This window comes from Rhinolophus sinicus, chromosome 2 (genome assembly GCF_057876585.1).
Source record: "Rhinolophus sinicus isolate RSI-liver-muscle chromosome 2, RSI-T2T, whole genome shotgun sequence".
Taxonomy (NCBI): domain Eukaryota; kingdom Metazoa; phylum Chordata; class Mammalia; order Chiroptera; family Rhinolophidae; genus Rhinolophus; species Rhinolophus sinicus.
In genome coordinates, this window is record NC_142502.1 from 104983951 (window position 1) to 105006306 (window position 22356).

Consider the following 22356-nt stretch of genomic DNA (forward strand, 5'->3'; position numbering starts at 1 on the left):
ATGGAGTGGGAGACTCGTATCACCTCAAGCCTTGCCAGGGGCCAGAAACCCTCATTTTGCAGGTGAAGGTGGAGCTTCCACAGCAAATGTGGAACTCCACCCCGAGGGACAAGTAATGTGCATGTGGACCCCGTCCGGAGGGTGCCTGAGGGTAGCAGTGGGGCAGCCAGGAATCATATACCCCATGGACGGTGGAGGCGCCCCTGAAGGCGGGGTGCTCAGCAACCAGCTCAGCGCCAGGTCTCCACTGGAGGCAGTGCTGGGCCAGTGGGGTGCGCAGGGGAGCGGAGAGCTCCAGGGGCGGCTGGCCAACAGCTCGTCCTGTGGTCTTGGCTAAATTACTGCCACTTGACCTACCCATTCCTCAGTTTCCTCATCTGGACTAGGCCAGTGGTTTTCAAACTCTTTCTTTAGAAGCAGGGATGGTTTCCCAACAGAATCTTGTAAAACTCATTTCCGAGAATCAGGAAAAAGCAGACTGCTACTCTGGTTCATCCATTCGGTCACTGAACATTCACATCTATTTGCAGAGCCTGCAAAATGAGGGCTTTAGTGCCAGCTACTGTCCTCAGTGCTGGGGCGATGGCTGTGAGCAAGGCGGACAAAAGCCCCTGTCCCTGTGGGACTGACATTCCAGTGCAGAGGCAGAGGGTCAAGAGGACACATGAATGAATGTATAGTGTTGCAGGTGGTGATAACAGGACTAGCCAGTGCAAAGGCCCTGGGGTGAGCCCTGCCTGGTGTGTTGGGTGGACTGGCATGGAGGCCAGAGTGGCTGGAGCAGAGTAAGTGAGGGGAGGTAGTGAGATGTGCGGTCAGGAGGGAAGGTGGAAGGTGGAGTAGGGCCTAGCGAGCCATGGCAAGACATTGGCTTTTACTCTGGCTGAGATGGAGGACTCTTGCAGAGACGGGGGACGGGATCTAACTGGGCTTTGGGGTCAGGTCTCTTGGGCTACCATGTGGGGAATGGACCGTGTCTGGCTGTGGGGGTGGGAGACCAGCACGAAGGCTGCTGCAAAGTTCAGGCCAGAGACACTGGCGCCAGGCCCCGGGTGGTAGCAGTGGAGGAGGAGCCATGCTTGGGTTCTGGATCTATTTTCAAGGTAGAGCCAACAATACTTGCTGATCAGTCATGTTTGGGGCATGAGAGAAATAGGAGTCAGGGGTGTGTCCAACGCTGGCCTGGCCGGGAAGGATTGGGGAGGACTGGGGGGACGGGGGCTCAGCTCTGGGCCTGCCGAGTTTGAGATGCCCGTTAGATGGTCACGGGGAGCAGGCAGTGGGTGGGAGCCTGGAGTTCAGGGGAGCACTATCAGGCTGGAGGTGGCCTGAGAGTGAATGGGGAGAGAGGCGAGGGGCTGAGGACCACGCCCTGGGGTCACCATGGTTCTGTCAGGGGAAGGAGGCGAGGAGGGGCTGCCTGAGAGGAAGGAGGGCACTGGGAAGCCAGCTGGGTGCCAAGTGGGGTGCCTGCATGGTCAGATGTCGGGGCGGGGTCAAGTGTGGTGAGGACTGGCTGGAGGGCTGGGGGCCGGGAGCTCCCAAACCACAGCCTGGCAATCCAGCCTGGGGGTCACCGGACCTTGCCTGCTCGGCTGCACCTTCCTTCCAAGCTGGTTATGGCTACTCCCCAGCCAGGGCTCGGTGCCCTTTCCTCCACGGCAGCCCCAGAGCTCCGCTGGGGCCTTCCTCCTGCCAGCCTGGCTCTGGCCAGGGCTGTGATATAAATTACCCGGAGTGATGGTGATGTGACTTTTATCAGCTCATGTGTTCAATAATGTTAATACATCCCATTATATCACATTATATTAATACAGAGCCATATATTACACATGGGGCAGCACATTAACTTGGGAGAGTGGCAGGCAGACACTGTGGTTAATTTCCTCTCAGTCTGGCCACGCCCCCACCACGGGCTCTCCGTGTGTGTGAAGTGGTCTGTAGGATGCTTGCATATTACAGACACCCCAGGCACGCCCCACTCACTGAGGTCGTCCAGCTCTGCCCGGCCTCCTGCAGCCTGTGGGCAGATGGGCTGGTTTTGTGGAAGAGGCTTTTGGATGTCAGTCCCATGTTGTGAAGGCCCCTCCTTCTGTCCTTACCTCATTAAGCCCCTGTTGAACAGATGTGGAAACTGAGGCTCAGAGACGTGAATCGGATGTGATAGGGAGAGGCCTGCAGCAAGGACTTGACTCCCCATCCGGCTGCTTCCCAGGTGCAGGGGTGGTGTGGGCAAAGGGCAGGAGGCTGGGGATGGATGTGGAGTGCCCGTCAGGTGGGCACAGGGTGAGGGCACTCAGGTGCTGGAGTCAGACAGACCTGACCCAATCCCTCTTGGCCACTTGCTGTGGGATTGTGCTTCCATAGTTTCTCAGGCCTCAGTTTTCTCCTCTGAGCAATGAAGGTAATAAATAGTGTTCACATCGTAGGGTTATTGTGTGAGGATTAAGTGAGATCACCCTGTGAAGTGCTCAGCATGGAGGAGGTGCTCATCGAATGCGAGCTATGGGTCCCATTATTACCACTAACACCTGAGCAGCCTCTTGCCTGCTGCAGGCCCACCCCCACCCCCGCAGCTATCAAGATGCCCGGCCCTGGCCCAGCCGGCTACATGTCCCCAGTCCCTGCACAGCTGTACCCTCAGTCTGCCCCCCTGGGGTACTGCAGCCACCCCGGGCTGGTCCCAAGCCCCCTGCCCCTTGTTCATGTGTGTGGCCTAGTGCCCAGTGCTGCCAGCTCCCTGGCCCATCGGTAGCCCTGTGGCATGGAAAAAGCCAGCTTTACCATCAGATGGGCCCGGGTGCCACTCCCGGCGCTAATGGTGCTGACCCGCGCATGTCCCGCAGCTTTCTGAGCGCAGCTTCTCCTGTGTAAACCTGGGCTGAGGCTCCCTGCCTCAGGCTGTGAGAATTAGCAGCAGGAGCGTCCGTGGTCACTAACTGCCGCACCTGGTCTATTAACAGGTGTAATGATGGATTGCTGCCTTCTGTCCAAACTTCTTTAACATCCATTCTCCCGTGTGAGCCCCATGGTGAGACTGACAGCCCAGATTCTCACCACTGTGCCCACTCGACAGATGAGGAGACTGAGGCTCACAGGGGAGGTGGCTTGCCCATGGTCACATAGCCAGGTAGTGGGCACAGGATGTGGCAGCCTGCCTCTCACCTCTGAAACTGGGTTTTGAGCCCTTCCTGAAAAAGGGGGGACAGGTGCTGTGGCTCCATGAGGCACCCCCAGGGCCCTGGTCCTCCTCCCCAGGCCTCTGGGCTCCCTCTGTCCACCGGCCTCCCCCGACATGAATCATTCTTGACAAGGTTATGGAGTCAGCATGTAAAACCTGCAAAAGTGAGTGTAATTTATTGATCTACATTTCGGTTATGAAATAGGACAAGTGCTGATTTGAGGATCTCGTTTGCTCCCAGCCTTGGCTGCCTGCTCCCCCGCCCTCCCTCCCAGAGCTCTTATCTGCGGTAATTCCTCCGAGCCTGCATCAGAACCCCGCCTTTGTCAGCTCAGCGAGCCTCTCCACTCTGCGCCCTTTTCTTCTCCAGTCTCTGTGCCTTATCAGCCCCCCTTTTCTTCCTGGGTTCCTAAGAAAACATATAATGTTTAAAAGGGTGCGACAAGGGACTGAATAAAACGCTTTCTGGGGAGATATTTGTTCAAAGGCCTGTTGCCGGCATCTGTCTGGTTCTCTCCCGGAAAACATAATTCAGAACAGGCCTGGAAGTTAATCTGTGTCCGCTTGCTCTCCTGATAAGAGGCTGGGCAGGCCCCAGGGCGGGGTAGACAGAGACAGGCGTGATGGCCCCCCAGCGATTGCCTTCCGTGGTGTCGCTATGAAATCAGGGGTCCTGGTGCAGCAGGCCCTAGGAGTTGAGGGACGCCGGAGAGAGGGTCCTGCTGAGCCTTGGGGAGGGAGGAACGAGACCTCGGAGCATCTTCTGCGTGCTGACACTGCCATGGAGTGGCCTGCTTACCACCGAGCAATGCGGTTGGCTTGCCCAGGCGAAGCGTCAGGCCACGTGAGAATCACAACTTGGCCACTGACCCGCTCTGTGGCCTTGGCAAGGCCCTGAGGCTCGGAGACTCAGTTTCTCACCCCTCTAAGGTGTTCGTGGCACTGCGGAGCTTGTCCTCAAGCTGGTTGTATGGAAGGAGGAAAGTGGCCCCTTCGCTCATGGAGCACCTGCCCTCTGCCATGTGCTATGCCAGGTGTCCGACGACACAGTGGGGAATAAATGGTCCCTGGATTCATGGAGCTGATGGTTTAGGGGAGGTGGGTAACCAATGAAATAAATAAGTAACTATACAGCATGTGAGAAAGTTATCACTGTTATGGGGGAAAGCAAAGCAGGAATGAGGGAGATGCGTGCCGGGGAGGGAAGCAGGCTTGCCAGTAAGCAGGGTAGTTGGGGAAGGCCTTCCTGAGAAGGTGATGTTTAAGCAGTCTTGCAGGGAAGGAGGTGAGGGAGCGAGCCACGTACCGGCGTGTTCAGTGTATAGAAGGGAGACCAGTGTGGCTGGAGCCCAGGGAACAAGGCCAAGGTGGGCATGGTTGGATGTGGGGTCAGAGGTAATAGGCGTATGTGTGAAAAAGCTTTGGTAGAATGGCAAGTGTTGTTGATAACTTCGACAGCTGGCCTTACCCTGAGCTGCAAAGGGCATTTTATTAGTACCTGGCCGGGGTTCCCACAGGAAGGCTGGGAGGTGAATTTTGCTGGAAGAGGGGCCTGGTATCTCTCCTGTTCCCTGCCCACCTAAATGCCCCAGTTCTTCTGGCTGCAAAATGATGTGAACTCTTCCCAAGCTGTTTCCCATTATGATGCCAGAAGAAAGGAGAGGCCACTTGTGACTGTGGGGTCGTGCTGTGTGGTGGGAGAGGCTGAGGGCCCTTGATCCGGGCACTGGTGACAGTGGAGGTGCCCACACTTCCTGGCCATGACTGGGGCCTGAGGGAGAGAAGTCAGGGGCCATGAGCCCACTCTTTGGCAGCCTTGGGTGGGGTTGGTGATCCTAATTAAAAGCTTGGATCCAAAAGGCTTGATGATAGAATTTCTAATTAAATCAATTTCATCTCGTTTGGGAGACAGAGGTTTGCATACGATAAGCATGAAATTAATAATTATGTTTAGAAATTAGCTGTGGCTCAAAGCAGAGCCATTTACACAACCCTCTGGGTCCCCGGCCCCCACCCCTGACTGATCCTTTGTGTTGGAGATAGATGGGTCACTTCAGCCCACAGTGTGACAGCCAGGAGTAGAGGTGGGGGCTGAGCAGAAGAGGAAGTACGCTGGCTCTCTCCGCTGCTGCCCTGAGGACCCTGCTCCACAGGAGATGTGGGCGGCCCTCCTTGTTACTGGAGGCTGCCACCATCACCTTCAGATTCTGCACACACGTGGGCATGCACGTGTGTGTGTGTGTGTGTATATGTGTGTGTGTGTGTGTGTAGGCCCACTTATGTAAGGGGGAGACTGCGGTTTTACATGACAAGTAATAGCATGGGTTCTGGGCTAGACTCTCTGGGTTCAAACCCTGGCTCAGCCACTCACTAGCTGTGTGACCTTGGGCAAGTTACTTAACCACTCTGTACCTCAGTTTTGGGGAACTGGGGAGAATAAGAGGGACGTCCGTTCCATATGGTTACTGTAGGATTGAAGGTGTTAAGCCATATAAACCACTTAGGACAGTCTGTGGCACGTAGTCAGCACTCAGTGTGAGTTCCCACAATGGTGACGCTCACTGCGTGTGTGTGTCTGTTTGTGGAATTTAATTCAGTTCAGCCCAAACCAGCCTGTGATGAGTGTGAGCCTGACACATCCAGGCTCAGGAGGCAGAAATAAATAGAGCCATTGCTGGCTGTCCTGGAGCTAGAGCATAATGCTTGTGCCACCTGTGTCTGGCGAGCTGACGCTGCAAGAACAAGCCACCCCCAAGTCTGTGGCTGAAAGTACAGCCATGTAATACCTGCTACATCACATGTCTCTATGCCTGGCCGAGTGCTCTGCCCCGTCTCCTCAGGACCCAGGCTGGTCTGGAACATTGCTGGTCACGGTAGCAGAGGGAACATGTACCTTAGGGGCTCACGACAGCAATGAAATGCTCTGGTCTCTAAGTGATAGCCTTTTCTCTCGTCCAGCTCATTGGCCAGAACGTGTCACGGGGCCCCAGCCAGCCACAGGGGCAGGGAGTTGAATTTTACCTCGCTCCAGGAAGGCAGAGAGCTGGAAATGTCTAAGGAATAGCACCCATGATTAGTTACGTGTATATCCATTTATCATTGGTTATCTCTCTCGCTAGAATGTCAGCTCCATGACGGCAGGGTGTGCCTCCGTGTGTTCACCCCAGTGCCTAAGATTGTGCAAGGTGCGTAGTAGGTATGCACGGTGCGTAGTAGGTACTCATTAAACCATCACTGAGTGAGTGAGTTAATGAACGGGAGGGGGAGGCTGGTGGCCAAGGGAGCAGCCGAGGCGAAGGGACTGTGTGGGTCTTTGGGACAAGTTTTACTGTCTTTTAAGAATATTTGTGCCTCAATGACTCTGGTGTCCACTTCTCAGTCACGGTGGGGAAATGCTGCAGGCCACGGTGTGAGAGGACGGGGCCTGGGTGTTGGGGCAGAGGAGGGACAGGGCCACCCAGTCACCAGGCCTGGGGAGGGAAGGGGTCGGCTGAGCGCCCTGGGGCGGGAGACCAGCAGGCTCGGTTCCCTGGAGAAGACCCAGTCGGGGCTTGCCTGGGGCAGGCCAGGGAGAGAATCGATGGCACTGGGGCACAGGCCTGTCGGCCAGGGCCAGGCCCCTGAGTGACCGGATGCTCAGGCCAGCCGTCGTCAGCCAGTCTGTGTCCACAGAGCAGAGTAAAGAGATCTGAATAATGAGGGCATGCTGAAGTGAGCGGCCCCGGCTGGTCTTTGGGAAGTGGCCAGAGGCCCCCAAATGACCCTGTGGGTATGGGGGGAGGCCCCTGGTGTGTGCCCTGGAGGAGGCCCTGGGGCAGGTGGCAGAGACCTGGGGCCTATCCTAGTCCTATCCCCTGCCCAGACACCCCACCCCCCTCTTCCCAGGCTTTGAAAGTCTCTTCCGTGTTCTTTGGTAATTGGGGAGGGAGCACCTCCATGGGGGTGTGGGTGTGTCTGGCTTCCTGGGGGCTATCCTAACTGTAGGGTCACTCTTGCCTTCTGCTCTTGAACCCTGGGGTCGCTGTCACAAGTGGCCCTAGTCAGGGCTGACTCTCTCCTTTGCAGCCGGCAGTTGGACTCTCCCCACAGCTCCCCGTGAGGCCCCAGGGGTCACTGGTTGCCCCAAACCCAGCACTACAGCCTGGAGGCATTTCACTCTGCGGACCTCCTTTTTCTGTCCCCCCAACCCCCGTGCCCAGGCTAGTTCTCTGAACGTGGGTTCTTTACGTCCATGTCCTTGGCACCTGACTGAGAGGAGGGGCCCAGTGCCCCACGAGGGTCTGTGTACCCAGAGCCAACTGTGTACCCAGGTCTCAGTGAGACACACTCCTGTCCCCCATCCTGAGGCCCTGTAGAGGGAGAAAGGGTGGCTGGCAGCACCGCTTGCTCCTCTGCGCACTGTGTCTCTGCAGCAAAGGCCCTTGGGAGAGGGTGCAAGGCTCAGGTGGGTAAGGGGTGTCGGGGGGCGTGGGGACTGTGCCCCTCAGCCCTGATCTTGCAGGCCAGGCCTTTAGAAGCTGGCCTTCTGTCCTCTGGCCAGCTCTCTGACCCACACGTTCCTGCCCGAGCAACTTTCGTGTGCCTAAAGGCCTGGCTGCCTTTCATCTGTGATGCTGAGAGCCCAGTGGTTAAGGCTTCAAGCAGCCAGGATCAGAAGGGCACGGAGTAGGCAGCCAGCTCCAAAGTCTGCCCAGCCCCATGCAGGGTTCTCTGCTTCCTGGGTGAGAGGGTATGCAGGCGGGCAAGGGGGGGTCCCGAGGTCTGACTGGACACTGGCCTGGGCTGGAGTAATGGCCAGAGGTGGCTGCAGGATCCCAGCCTCAATCTGGCTGCCTGGCCTGGCTTGTGGGTGGAACAGAAAGAGCAGAGTCAGCTGGGAGGATGGTCAGGGCATGAGGCCAGGACTCAGGGATGGTGAGCAGGGAGGCAGAGCAGCTCGGTCTGTGTCTTGTTGCTGATATCTCCTGGCTCTGATATTCAGAGGGCACTTTCATCTCTCTGACCCTCACTTTCCTCATCTACAAAATGGGTACAATGGTCCTAACCGCCCTCTCTAATAATAATCTCTGGCATTTGCTGAGGCCCCCGTGTTTTAAGCGCTTTGAGTATACTCACGAATGCAGTCCTGTCTATTGTTACTATGACAACTTTATAGGGGAGGGAACTGAGGCTCAGAGAGGCCCTGGCTTGCCTAAGGTCCCGGGATGTCAAAGCTGGGTCGCACAGCCCCAGGCAGTCTGGCTCCAGAGTGTGCTGGGAACTTACATGCTGTGCCAAGCATTAGGGAAGAGGAGGGAGGGGAGGTGAGTTTAAGCACTAAAGCTCACAAGAGGGTTTCCGTCAGGTGGCCCAGGCGTATCCATGGTGATGGCCACAGACATCCAGCCACTTGGCTTGGGGTGCCCCAGGCCTTGTGCAGGTCAGGGTAGGGGTTTCACCCCTGACTGTTCTGCAAAGCCTTGAACAACGTAGGGCCCTGGGCGGGCTCTGAGACCCTGGGCAGGTTGGCCATCCCCAGCCCCACCTCCTCTTCTTGAGTGGTGTGGGACACGGACTGGCTGCTCTCAGGGGGTCCTCAGATTTTGCTGGTCTGGGGGCCCTTGATCCAGAGCCTGAGCTGTGGGCATCCTGGGGCACCACCTGTGTGCCAGCCAGTGTCACCATACCTGGGCCTATGTGTGTGGCTGCAGGATAGGCACAGCAGCCCAACAGTCAGGCTCTAAACACATGTGCACACATGTACATGGGCCTTTGCACTGGCTGTCCCTCTGTGTGAAACACCCCCCCTCAGGTCCCCACATGGCTCCCTCCTTTGCCTCCTTGGGGTCTTGGCTCAAATGTCCCCTTGTCAGAGAGGCTTTCCCTGGCCTTCTCTCTAACAGCCCCCACACCTCCTCTTCTTTTTTTTCCTCCTGGACCCTTATCCCCATCTACCAGCTCTGTATCACCTTTCCATTTATACCTCTGTCTAGACTGGGAGCCCCATGAGGGTGGTGGTCACCGTCTGTCCCCGGCACTACACTTGGCAGACATCACTCTACTGACTAGTGGCAGGAGGAGTAAATGAATGAATGTGCTGGGTACTTGTGTGCTCAGGGTACATGCGCCAGCTGTGCTAATACGTGTGTGTGAGCGCATGTGCCACACAAAGACAGACGGATGCACTTGGCATTCATCTTCATTGTTGCTCAAGCCCGGGAGCAGCTTTTGTCTTTCCCATGTGGCATGGACCTCCTTGTCACTCCAGAAGCCAGAGAGAGGGAGGTTTATTCATGGATTCTCTCCCACGTCAGTCACTCAGCCCTTCTGTGTGTGAGGCTCCACTGGGTACCAGCTATAGACACAGTGTGTGTCACTCAGGGGCGTCCACCTGCTCCCTCCCCAGGGGGCCCCCACAGTTCAGTGGGTGTTGACTAGAGTTTGAGCGTGGGATAAATCCAGTTCCCCTCCTCTGCTCCCATGTGCCTTCCCCAGCACAATTGGGGTGCCTTAGAATGCCTGTTGAATTGACAAGTAGACCAAGCATCCCAGCACCTGAGAGGACATGCCTGGTGCCCCTGGAGCAGCCCAACTCCGGGCTGTGGGAGGTCCGAGCAGACTCTGGAGGACGAGGGTAAAGGGAGGGCTTTCTGGAGGAGGCAACATTTGAGCTGGGCCTTGCCTCACAGGGAAGAGTTGGATGTGGGGAGATGAGGTCATGTCTCTGTGGGCAGAGAGGAAAGAGAAAAAGACGGACAGATGGACCTAGAGTAGGACACCTGTGGTTGGTCAGGTGCTGTTGGAATGTGGGTTCTTGCTGACTCTTGCCTCCTGAGCGTGTGACAGGAGGTACCATGTCCCCAGCACCTAGAACAGTGCCTGGCACACGGTAGATGCTCAGTGTTGGGTGAGGGTAGGAGGGAGGGAGAGAGGGAGGCAGAGAGATGGAGGAACGGGCAGTGGGGTGGGCATGGCTGCCTCCCTCCCCTCTTATGTAAGCTGCTGTTGTGAGAGCCGTGCTCCCCCATCCCCTCCAGCTGGGCTGGGGAGACAGTGGGGGCTGAGGAGACATCAGAGCCCCACTCTGCCTGTGAGGTTCCCAGGGCGATCCCTGGCTCTCCCCCACCTCAGTCCAGGCTGGGATGGGGAGGCAGGAGCATGTTGGAGAGCCTGTCAGCACCGGGGAGGAGGTATGCACTAAGCACAGCCATACTATGGGACTGGGGGCAGGAGGGGGGAGGCACAGGGGAGCATCCCAGAGGGAGAAGTCAGAGAGAGGGGCAAGAGGAGCGGGGCGGGTAATAACTCACACAAGAGCTAACCCTTTGAGTGCTTACTGCCTGCCAGGCGCTGCCCTGAGCGTGTCACATGAATCCCACGAGTCACCTTCACAACCTGATGAGAAAGGGACTGTAATGATTCCCATTTTGCAACTGAGGAAACGGAGGTCCAGAGAGGTAAAGTGACTTGCCCAGGGCTTCCCAGCTGGTGGGTGGTGGAGCGGGGATTTGAACCCTAGCTGTTTAGCTCCCAAATCTCTGCTTGAAACTGTCACCCTAGGAACTTCGGGAGGGCCTGGATCTGAGGAGAGAGCTGGCAGAAGGAACATGGGACAGGATGCTGCCTGATCCCTGGACACTGCTGAGGAGGCTGTCCCCTCCCCCGCAACCATCTCAGGGCTGGGTCCCTGTTCCAGGCTGTCAGGAAGTGTTGGGGACAGAGCAGGGGCCCAGGCACTCCTGCAGGCAGACACACATACCCTGCGGGAACCTCGCACTTGGCCCTCCCACCCTTTCCTCGGAATGGGGGTAAGAAAGAGAGCAGGGGCCTGGGTCTGCAGACTGCTGACAGGGGACATCCTGTCACAGGACATCCACCTGTCTATCTGCCATCCCGTCAGTCCGTCCGTGCCCAGGCTCAGTGACTGAATAGGAGGTGAGGTGGGAGGTGTGTGAAAGAAGGATGAGGGATGAGCAAGAAGTCACCTGTTGCCTCTCCATCCTGCTCTGCACCAGCCCCGACACCTCCTCTGGGCAAGCGCCCCTTTGACTCTGGGCACTGTGTTGGGAGAACACAGCAGAGGAAGGAGACAATCTTCTAAGAGGAGGAGAGTGGATTCCTGGGTGAGTGATTAGGGCCAAGCCAGAGGTGAGCCAGCAAACAAACAAACAAAACCACCTTGCGTCAGCCTGCTGTGAGGCGGGCTGCGTCAGGCGGCCTGGCGGCAACCACCTCCACCACCTGCTCCAGCTCCAGCTCCAGATTCAGGGCACTTCTGTTCAGAGGGATGACCCGCGGGCGGCATTTATTTTATTCTGTGCTATTGTTGACAATTTAAAAAATATGGACACTTCAGACAGGTACAAAGGCACAACAAATAGGGCACTGAGCCCCCATGTACACACCACTAAGCAGTTGTCAGCTGTCGGCCAATGCTCCCACCATGATTTTTCTGAAGGAAATCCCAGACCTCGTCATGTCACTTCCTCTCTAAATATTTCAGTACATATCTCTGAAACAGTGGGTCTCAGCGGGGGACAATTTTTCCCCTGGGGGATATTTGGCAATGTCCATAGACAATTTTGGTTGTTATAACCGTGGGAGGGGTATGTATGCTATGGGGTTACTGCCAAACATCCTACAATGCACAGGGTAGCCCCCCAACAAAGAATTATCTCCCCCCAAAGTGTTAATAGTGCTGAGGCTCAGAAAACATGCTCTAGGAGATAGGGACTCTCAAAAAGCAATCAACCAACTGCAACTATAATACTATTATCAGCCCTAAAAATAGCAATGCTTTCTAAATTAATCATCAAATAGCCAACTGGAGTCTACATTTTAGAGGGTGCTGTTTTCATGCTAAGTGCTCTCAGAGGCAGAGAGGATCAGGGTAGTTTTTGGATACTGCTGACACAGACAGGAAAGGGGTCACAAGATTCAAATATGGTTTGTTTTCTAAGCAGGTGTTATATTTACATGGTTCTACATGCAAAAGGTACAAAAGGTATAAGGTGAACGGTCCCCGCCCAACCCTGTCCCCAGCCACCTGGTTCCCTCCCAGAGGCAACTGTTTTGTTTCAGAGCTGTGTGAGTTTATACCTGAGTACGGTGTTTCCCCGAAAATAAGACCTAGCCGGACCATCAGCTCTAATGCATCTTTTGGAGAAAAATTAATATAAAACCCGGTTTTATTTTAATATAATATAAAACTGGGTCTAATAATATAATATAATATAATATAATATAATATAATATAATATAATATAATATAATATAATATAATATAATATAATATAATATAATATAATATAATATAATATAATATAATATAATAATATAATACTGGGTCTTATATTAATTTTTGCTCCAAAAGATGCGTTAGAGCCGATGATCCGGCTAGGTCTTATTTTCAGGGAAACACGGTATGTACCCCCCTCATACGGTAAGCAGGGTGCTGTAGCACACAGATCTACACCTTGCTTCTTTGCTGCTGTTGTTTTAACCCAGAGCAGTGCCCGGAAAGCCACCTTGTTCTTTTTTGCAGCTGTGTAATATTCCTTGTATGGCCATAGCTTCTTTCACCAGGTTGTTTTCCAACTGTTGCCATCATGAAAGGTGCTACAGTGAATGGCGCAGTACATGCCGTTTTATAAAGACCACAAGAGCTGCAACAAGAGGGCTTAGTTGCTCAGAAAATCCAGAAAACCAATCATCTGCTCTCCCCATGTCCTTTCCCCTGAGTGAGCTCAGTGAGGGGGGGCAGCGAGGGACCCCGGGGGGGCATCGCAGGGGCTAAGCTGGGTCATGCCCTTTTCGTAATGGGCATCCTCAGTGGAAGGTGCACCCTGACTCTCCCTGGGAATAGGGACACCATAGGCAATGGCTAAGTGGGCGACCACTTATCCAGGGGGTACCCCCAATCCTCTTGCCCCCAAAGCATTTCCCTACCCTCAGTTGCCATGAGGACTGAAGCTCTGGCCATGAGGTTTGTTTGTTTGTTTGTTTTTTGCCAGGATTGAATCTTAGTGGTTCCTTAGGGGAATAAACCTTATATTTGACATTAACCCAGATCAATATGCCCACCCCTTCACCCCATCACCCTGGACAGCTGAGAGCAGGGCAGAGGACACACAGGAAAGGTATGTTTTGCTGTGGATGGAGGCAGGGAATAGAGATCATGGGCCATTGAGCAGCCCTGGGGAGCTGGCAGCATGAGGGATGTGAGCATAGGCTGGGGAGGAGGGCAAGGCACAGGAGGGGCCCCCCGGGCCTTTCCGCATCCTTTGGGGATGGTTGGATGTCAGCCAAAGGCGGAAGGGCAGTATAAGGGCTCTGCATCTTACCTTTGCCCGGGGGTGGGCAGGTGGGAGCTATGGGGACAGGGTCTGCTGGGTGATGACATAGGGGCTACCTCGGGGAAGGAGATGGGCCAAAGGACCCCTCGAGCCTCCCTCTCACCACCCTCATCCCCACCCCATACCCAGGCCGAACCATCTCACCCACCTGGGGATTTTTCCTAGATGGGATCGTCTAGCTCTTTATGTAAATCAAGGCCCCTAGAGGCCCCTGGGGTGTGTGTCCACACGCATGTGTGTGTGCACGTGTGTGCGCGTGTGTGTGAGGTCTCCGATGACGCTGTGGTATGTACGTGTGTATTGTCGGGGGACCACCAGCTGCAGGCGCCAGGTGAGGCTAGCGGGGAGATTTTCTGGAGGACGGGTTGAAGCTCATATACCAGTCACTTCTCAACCTGATGTCAGCCTCACTCCTGCTGGGAGTGGGGAGGGCCACGGGGAGGGTCAGGATCGGGAGCCGAGTGGAGGTGGGCGGCGTCGGGACCTGGGCTGGAGCCGGTGGCAGGGCCGGTCGACCATTTACCCACCTTCTCTGGGCCTCCGTTTCCTCCTCTGTCAAGTGGCATAGGATCTATCCAGCCCACGTCACAGGGTCTCCCCCAGGATGAGAGGAGGCAGTGCCCGTGGGAAGGGCTGGGGAGGTCCCAAGGCTGTGGGGACAGGAGGGAGGTGGTGTGTGGGGTTGCGGTGCGCTGGGTAGGGTGGGGGTGCCAACCACCCCCATTAGTGGCCCCTCTCCCCTCCAGATCCCTCAGATCAGCTACGCCTCCACAGCCCCTGACCTGAGCGACAACAGCCGCTACGATTTCTTTTCCCGCGTGGTGCCCTCAGACACGTACCAGGCCCAAGCCATGGTGGACATCGTCCGTGCCCTCAAGTGGAACTACGTGTCCACGCTGGCCTCGGAGGGCAGCTACGGCGAGAGCGGCGTGGAGGCCTTCATCCAGAAGTCCCGAGAGGACGGTGAGTCAGGCGCCTGCCTGCAGGGCCACGCTCGGGGGACGGGGGGATGTCACAGCACGCGGCTGAGCCCTGCCCGAGAGCCATTCTCTGGGTCCTCCTGTGGGCTCCACCTGCCCTGGGCCATGTCCCTCGTGGGCCTCAGCTTTCCTCTGAGCACTGGGGATTGGCCTGCAGCCTTGCTGGGCAGCTGTCTGACTCCTGCGTGAGGGGTGGGTGTGAATGACTTTCACAGACGCAGCCAGTCAGATTGAGGGACTGTCATATTCCTGGTGTGTGAGCTGGTGGAACAGCCATTGTTCTCAGGCAGAGAGCAAGGGAAGGGGGTTGGGATGGAGGTGGCCTTGTTTAAGGGGGTCTCTGGGACCCAGGAGCCAGGGTCCAGCCAGCAGGTTCTTGGAGCAAGGGTTGTTTGAGGGATCAGGGATCCAGAGTCCCTAAGATTAAACAGTCTGGTGTGGGTGAGGGCAGGGCTGGGGAAGTCACATCTCACATGGCTGGGCTGCTCAGGCTTCCGTGAAGTAGGTGCCCTGTGGGTGGGATTTGAAGAGCTGTGCGAAAGTAATTTGCTCTCCTCGAGGTTCCCCTTCTTACCACAGGCCACCTCCCCTCTCTCCCCTTAATTGCTGTTCTCAGAAGCTCCAGTGATAAAGCTTTTAAGTATGGGCAAGTAGTAAGAGGCTAACATAACAAGGGTTAACACCTTGGCAGGCCTGGGCCTCTGAGTGGGTCAGTTCCAATAGCCATGATGAAGGAGGGCAGCCAGTGGGGCTGTGGGGTGGGCTCCGGGGGTGCTGCCCCGCCATCCCGCGGAGTGAGACTTCCCAAGAGGGATGGCTGATTGAGGGCTGTGGGGCTGAGGGACGTTGCCTGTCATGCCTGGGGTTTGGGGGGAGAAGTGGGGAGGCCCTTCTCCCTCCTCGCAGACCCACTTGCCTGCAGAGAGAGCCCCTCTGCCCCCTCTCCTGGCCTTTCCCAACGCCCAGTCTCTAAATAGCTCCTGTGGCAACCTCGACCTTGGGGGATGGTGTCTGTGTATTTATACCCGTATAACCCGGGACTCTAATTGCTTTTCAAGGACCACAGTGTCCAGAGGCTGGCGTTAGTAACACCCTGTGGGCATAATCCTGCTATAAATCTTGGATAAGCCCCTTTAATTGCACAGCCAAAGCCGCTTGGGTGCCTGCAACCTGGCAGAGAGGGCGGCCTGGGCGGAAGTGGGCGGCGCTGACTGATGGCTGCGGCTCCAGGCCACGCCCCATTCCAGCCGCTGGGCCGCAGAGGGAAGCTGCGCTGGACAGACGGCTCTCACCTCCAGCCCGGCAGGTGGCAGCTCCCTGAGACCCATGTTGGCAGTGTCAGACCCCCAGTGCTGCAGCCCCCTCCCTCTGGCTGCCCGAATGTCCTTTCCTCCTTTTGCTCAGACTCTGGGCTGGCCCCACGTCCTGCTCAGTGGCTTGACTCTTTCCCCAAACAAGCCTACTGCCTTTCTGTTTAAGGTGCAACCTCTGCAGGATTTGGGGACAAAGGTACTGGATGGGGCAGGGACAGAAGGTTCAGCATCCTAGCGTTCACTTATGTTCAGTCCCTGCTGTAGGGGACCCAGCTCTAGGACCTCCGTAGCCCTCCCTGTGTTCCCAGCACACGTTCAGCACCTGTCTTATACCTGTTGTCCTGGGTATTCCTCCTGCCCTATGAGGTAGGTATGCCCACTTTACAGGGAGGAGCTCAGGCACAGAGAGGCCAAATAATAACTGGCACCTGGTCACACTTTATGTTACTGGTGGAGAAGGGATTTGAACTCAGGCAGTATGGCTCTGTGACTAGAGGTCTCAACTGCTTTTGTATTCTTGTCACTCTATCTTCTGCCTGTTTCCCACTGCATTAACTGAGACCCATGTGGACAAGCCCTGTGCAAGGGATGGGGTATGACAGTGACACACACGTGCGTGCACGCACGGCCTGGAGGGACCCATGCTGACAAGAGTGTGAGAGGCATGGGATGGGGGTGAGGTCTGGGCATTGCATTTTGTCTGAAGCTAAGACTATTATTTAAATTTTCTAGGCATTTGGTGGTTAGAAAATACAAAATCTACTCAAGGTTTTTAAAAAGGACTTCTAGAAAAATAAGAGAACTAGCTACTCTGCCAAGGCCTCCAGCTAAGGGGCACTTCTGCCCTGGCACAGCTGCCCCCTCACAGTGCCCATGCCCTCTGTACTCCATCCCATCGCTGAGGACCTGACCTCCCACCCTGGCTGCACCTCCTGTGTCCCCAGATCCTCCTGCTGTCACCCAGTGTAGGGTATACAACCCCCGGCTCCTGGCTGGGCCTGCCCTTGTGTATCGGCAGCGAGGTCTCCCTGCCCCGCTAAATGAAATTTGATTTGGAGGAACGTCTTTAGGCGGGTGCAAAGAAAAGGAGAAAGCCACGCTCCAGCTGGCCAAATTGGAATGAGAATTGAGTGGCCAGTAGAAAGAAGCCACTGTACCTTGTAGCCTAATCCCTGCGCAAGATTAAAGATGTCTTTGGCCATATATTGTATTGATTTGTCCTTTGGAGTATAAATCATCAGTGAGTTGCTCAGAGGAGTACCAGGGAGCGGGGCAGAGGGGAGGGCATGCTTGCCAGGCTGAAGATGCACATCAGAGCTGTGGCAAGTGCTTGGCCAGCAAGTCCTGGGTGTCTACTGTGTGATGGGCTCTGGGACATGCAAGGGAGCATAATCATGCCCATTTTATAGATGAGGAAACTGAGGCCACACTGCTAGAATGTGGAGGAGCTGGGACTGGAACCCAACTCTGTCATCTGGGTGGGGAGCTCCTGGGTTGCACCCAGCACTGATTGGGACACTGGCATAGGGCTTACAGAAAGCAGGGGCCTCTCCGTGGGGTCACTGGGGGATTTGGTTCTGGTCCTCTCTAGTGAGCAATTCCAGCATCCTGGGCACATCTTGGCCTGTGCTCCCAGAGTCAGAACAAGATAGCTTCTCTGGGTGTGGCAGGAAGGGGTGTGGGGGCTCAGGTCTGCTCCTTGGAGGACATCCTATCTTACACAGTGGGAAGTTCCAAAGCCTCATCTTCCTGTTGTGTCCCTGTGTCCCCCATTGATATTCTGGATATGCTGATGAGTCAAGCTGTTGCTGGTCTGACCTGCAGCTCCAACTCCCAGGGCTGAGCCTCAGACTTGATTTAGATGGCCCGTCAGCGCAGCATGGGCAGTGACTGGCAGGGCGGCAGCCTGAGGCCCAAGGCTGGGGTGCCTCCTCACCCTGCTGGCTACGTGACATCTCTGGACTCAGCTTCTCTGGCTGTAAACAGAACACTGGCCTCCTGGGGGCTCTGAGGGGCTGGGAGAAGAGCTTGACCAGCTGGCAAAAGCTGTGCCAGTCCCTCTGGGTGCTCATGTTTCTGAGAGACCAGAGAGGAGAGGTTTGCCCTGGGGCACTCCCAGGATCCAGAAACCCCTAAGGGTGGACACTTAGAGTGCCCACTCCCCTTTCTGCTGCCTCCCCTTTACCTCTTTGACTTTATCTCCTTCCACTCCCCTCTCCATCTTTCTGCTCCAGCGACAACAGCCTCCTCACTGCTCCTGGAACACTCTAGGCACAAGCCCACACCCGGGCCTTGGCACTGCCTCATCCCTCTGCCTGGAAAGCTCCTTCTGTGGATACCATGTGGCCCAGACACTCAGTGCATGCAGGTGTCTTCCCAGGTAGCCCCTCTTCAGAGCGGCCTCTCTGACCGCTGTATCTAACATAGCCTTTTCCCCAGCCCGTTACCCTTTATTCTCTCTTCCCTGCTCTGTTTTTCTTTAAAGCACTTGACAAGTAAATTTTTATTTGTTTATGGTCCACTGGAGCAGAGATTTCCCCCCGGTTTTGTTCTTTGCTGCATCCCCAGCCTCTAGCACAGTCCCTGGCGTATAGTAGTTGCTCACTAAGTGTTTGTGGAATGCATGACTGATCACAAAATCTAGCCCCCAGCTACTCATTTCTCAGTCCTCCTCCCACCCCTGGGCCTGCGAGGTTGCTCTCCCAGCAACCTTGGGAGGGCACTGAGACTGGCATAGCATCGGCATAGCATAGCATACAGAAGGGCACTGAGACTGGCATAGCATCGGCATAGCATAGCATACAGAAGGGCACTGAGACTGGCATAGCATTGGCATAGCATAGCATACAGAAGGGCACTGAGACTGGCATAGCATCGGCATAGCATAGCATACAGAAGGGGACTGAGACTGGCATAGCATCGGCATCTGGGGTTAGTCAGGCTGCCCGCCCTGGGACCTCAGCCTCTTTCCCCACTGATCTCCCTGCTGTCCCCAAGCCTCTGCTGACTCACTGAGCACAGAAATCCTTTCGGGGTCGGGCAGAGGTAGGGATGTGAGAAGTCAGGGCCTGTCTGCAGCAGCATCGGGCTGAAATGTGGGCTTCAGCTTCCTGTCATTTCTCACTGCAGTGCCTGCTTCAGATGCTTTATCCTGAGGGGCTGCCTGCCCCAGGGGACAGGAAGGGGAAGAGGCTCAGCCTTCCAGACCCGCTCAAGTCTCCCAGCTGGCCTGGGCTTCACGGATTTATTTCATATTCGCTGGGTGTCCAGAGGACAGGAGCTAGGCCATGGGCCCTGCCTGCTCTTAGTAGGCGTGGGAGGAGTGGTACAAGCCAGACCTAGCACCCTGCCCTGGGTGCAGTGGGCGCTCAGTAGGGTTCGCCTAAGTAAGTGAATGTAGGGATGAAATGATGCAGAGATGAAGAGAAACATTCTGGGGACGCAGAGGGTCCCAGCACAGCCAGACGGGCAGTCCAGCAGGGCTGCAGGGCAGGCTACTTGGGCAAGTGCAGAAGAAGGAAAGGGCACGCCAGGCGGGGGAACAGCATGAGCCAGAGCCTGGAGGTGGGAGTGAACAAGGCAGATGGGACTCCGGTGAGGGGCCTGGCCTGGTCCTAGTGGCCATGGGACAGGGAGCGATGTGAGATGGAGCTGAGCAGAGATTCTTTTAGGTCAACCCTATATTTTAAAATGTATTGGTACTTGGGGTCGTGCCTGCTTGCCCAAGAGAGTATGAGCACACATCACCTGCCCTGTGCAACCTGCTCATGGCCTGGGGGTCCTCTCTGCCCATCAAGGCTCAGTGCCAAGACCCCCCTTCCCTGCAGGCTTCCCTCATCTGCTCTCCCCCAGCAGAGCTGCTCACTTGGGTGGGGAGGATGGTCTGCCCCGGGCTCACTGCCTGGGAAGCCCCGTGCCTGTTGAACTCTCCCTCTGTCTCTTCCACTCGACTCTGGGCTCCTTGAGGCCGGGGTGCCTCTCGCACCCCGTGCACATAACGGGGCCTCAGTCGATGTGCGTAGAATGAGCAAATAAGCAAACGGATGAGCAGACCTGTGCCCTGGGCTTGTCACTGCCCTTCTCGGGCCTCCTTTTCTCATCTGTAATAGGGGTGGGTGCGTCAGCCCATCACCCTGGTCTCGCTCTGACACCCCACAGGCTGTCTCTTCAGCGTCCACGGCCCCTGAGCCAGGCATTCTTTCTGTAAGCAAAGGCTTGTCAGGGGTGTTCTCACGATTCTGGCTCCTTCTGGAAACACCCTCAGACATTCACGGAAAATCACTTATTTAGGATGCTTCTCTCAGAGGAGTGCTGGAAAATGAACGATTGCTCAAGGTCTGAGGGAATGGTTGTCAAATGGTGGCACTTCAGGGCATGGTCTTTTGGTTCAGCGGTGATTGGGGCCAGTTGCACCTGGACAGAGCCTGGAGCGTGCAGTCTCCTTGCCCCCGATCGGATGACATGTGGCTGGAATTAGCCTAGAGGATGGGTTACTGAAAGCAGGGAGGGGTCCTACCAGCGGTTTGGTGTTTATGAGAGTGGGATGGCTTGTAGCACCTTCTCAGGGAGGGACCCCTGGACTCTCCCTCCCATTGCCTCTTGGACTCTCGGCCCAGGGACCCGGCAGCCGGAGCCCAGCATGACCTGCCCCCTGGCCACGCATTCTCCAAGGATGTGAGGGGGAAGTGGGCCCGCCCAGCAGCCAGTCTCTACATTCTAGATGCTCAATTAGGCCGCCCTGAACCTGAGACCCATCACATCTTTGGCTCCCCTGGTCTGCCACCCATCACTGTGCTGTGGGTGGCAATTAAGTGGGCCTGCGTGGGCACCTCCCACTGAGCCATGAGACCACCATGCGCTGGCCGAGTCTCCTGGCCGGCACTTGGAGATTGGCAAGGTGCTGGGGTTGATGTGACTGCTCAGTGATTGCCAGGTCAATCTGTGTCCCGCTCCGAAGATGAACCCTGCGCCTGTCGGGCCCGCCTCGGGGACTTCGCCTGTCCGCTCTGATTTTTCTGCCACTCTGGCCTGCAGCAGGGCGCTGACACCTCTCAATTTTGTGAGTCCCCTGGGTTGGGTGTCATCAGGTCACTTTTCCTGCACGCTCCGACTCCTCTGACATGTTTGGCCTGGCCTATCACGCTGAGAACACACTCCCATCTGAATTCGCCTATAAACTTGACAGGAATGACAGGAAGAAAATGTTAGACGCCAAGCCCTTTCTGTTCTGAATTTTCATCCCTTCCCTCTTGGGCAGGAAGCAACCATTGCTTTCACTGGCCTCCTTTGTGGAACGTGTTTGAAGATTTCTTTGGGGTTTAAAAAAATTTCCCTTTGCTGGGTGTGGCCCCTTTGTGGCCTCCGAATCCTGTCCTTTTCTGGATGACGCAGTAGAGTGGAGTGGTTAAGAGCTGGCTCTGTCACTGTGAGCAGTGCCACCTTGAGCAGTCATTTAAGGTTTCTGGCCCTCAGTTTTCATCTGGTGAAACGGGGATATTAATAGTACACGTATCTCCTTTTAAGGTTGCTATGAGCACTAAATGGGTTAATACACATAAAACACTTAACACAGCCTGGGCCTGTACTAAGCAGTAAGCTGCCCAAAGTGTCGGTCTCATTGTTATTAACCAGAGTCGGGGAGTGGGGCAGAGGGCCCTGGGCTGGGAGTCCGCGCCCAGGTCTAGTCCTGGCTCTGTCTCTGGGTGGCTTTGTGACCCTGGGCTGCTCACTTTATCTCTCTGAGTCTCAGCCTCATCACCAATGTGAAGGTGATGGGTCAGGGCATCTCTGAGACCCCATGAGGTATGTCTCACATTCTTCACCCACCTCTCCTGGCTTTTCTATGTGTCATCACCACATGGAGGTCTGGGTACCATGAGCTTGGCCTTTGGCTTCCGGTGTCTATTGTTCTTGGGCCCAGACCTGAGGCCACAGAGCAGCCACGTCCATAGCAACCTGTTCCCTCAGCCCTTCAGCCTCTTTGCTTTCTTTACCTCTGAACCTTTGAACAAATAAATCCTAAACCTGGTTCGGACCCCATTTGCTTCAAGTTCATTTTCTTGCCCTTGCTGCTCCCTCCTCCCCTTGCCTGAGCCTCTTCACTGGGAACGCTCTGGGTTCTGTCCTTCTGGGTTCCCGTGGACAGGGCGTCCCTTCCGGTTTCTTCCCGTTTGTTAAAGAGCAAGTGGTGGAGGTCAGTGACCTTTCCTGCCCCCCTCCCCCACTCTCCAGGAAGTCTCCTTCACCTGTTTGCTGATTACTGGACTTGAGCCTATTTTCCCATCCGAGGTGGGTCCCCAGCTCCCCAAGTTCCCCACTCTAAGGGCCTTGGAGGTGCAGTGAAAGCACATCCCATCCCTCTAATCCTCTGCAGCTGTGGAAGGGCCCGTGAGCTCACGTTTCCTTCCCTCCCCACCCCCAGGCTTCCTGCTGCAGGCCAGTGTGTGGCTGCTGAGTGTCCTGGGTGGCATCTCTGTCTCATCCCCATCCCCTACTCCTGTGTGACCTTAGGCAAGGCACTTCCCCTCCCTGAGCCTCCAGTGTCTTCA

General features: G+C 55.8%; 1 protein-coding gene across 5 annotated transcripts in view; it reads left to right on the top strand.

The window, feature by feature from the left end:
* The window catches only part of GRM4 (glutamate metabotropic receptor 4), a 121257-nt gene that overhangs the window by 40800 nt on the left and 58101 nt on the right, over positions 1 to 22356 (top strand). For all 5 annotated transcript variants that reach the window (XM_088795824.1, XM_088795825.1, XM_088795823.1 and 2 more), the window contains exon 3: positions 14262 to 14478. In XM_088795824.1, the coding sequence (XP_088651950.1) occupies positions 14262 to 14478 (217 nt within the window). The remainder of the gene's footprint in view (positions 1 to 14261; positions 14479 to 22356) is intronic.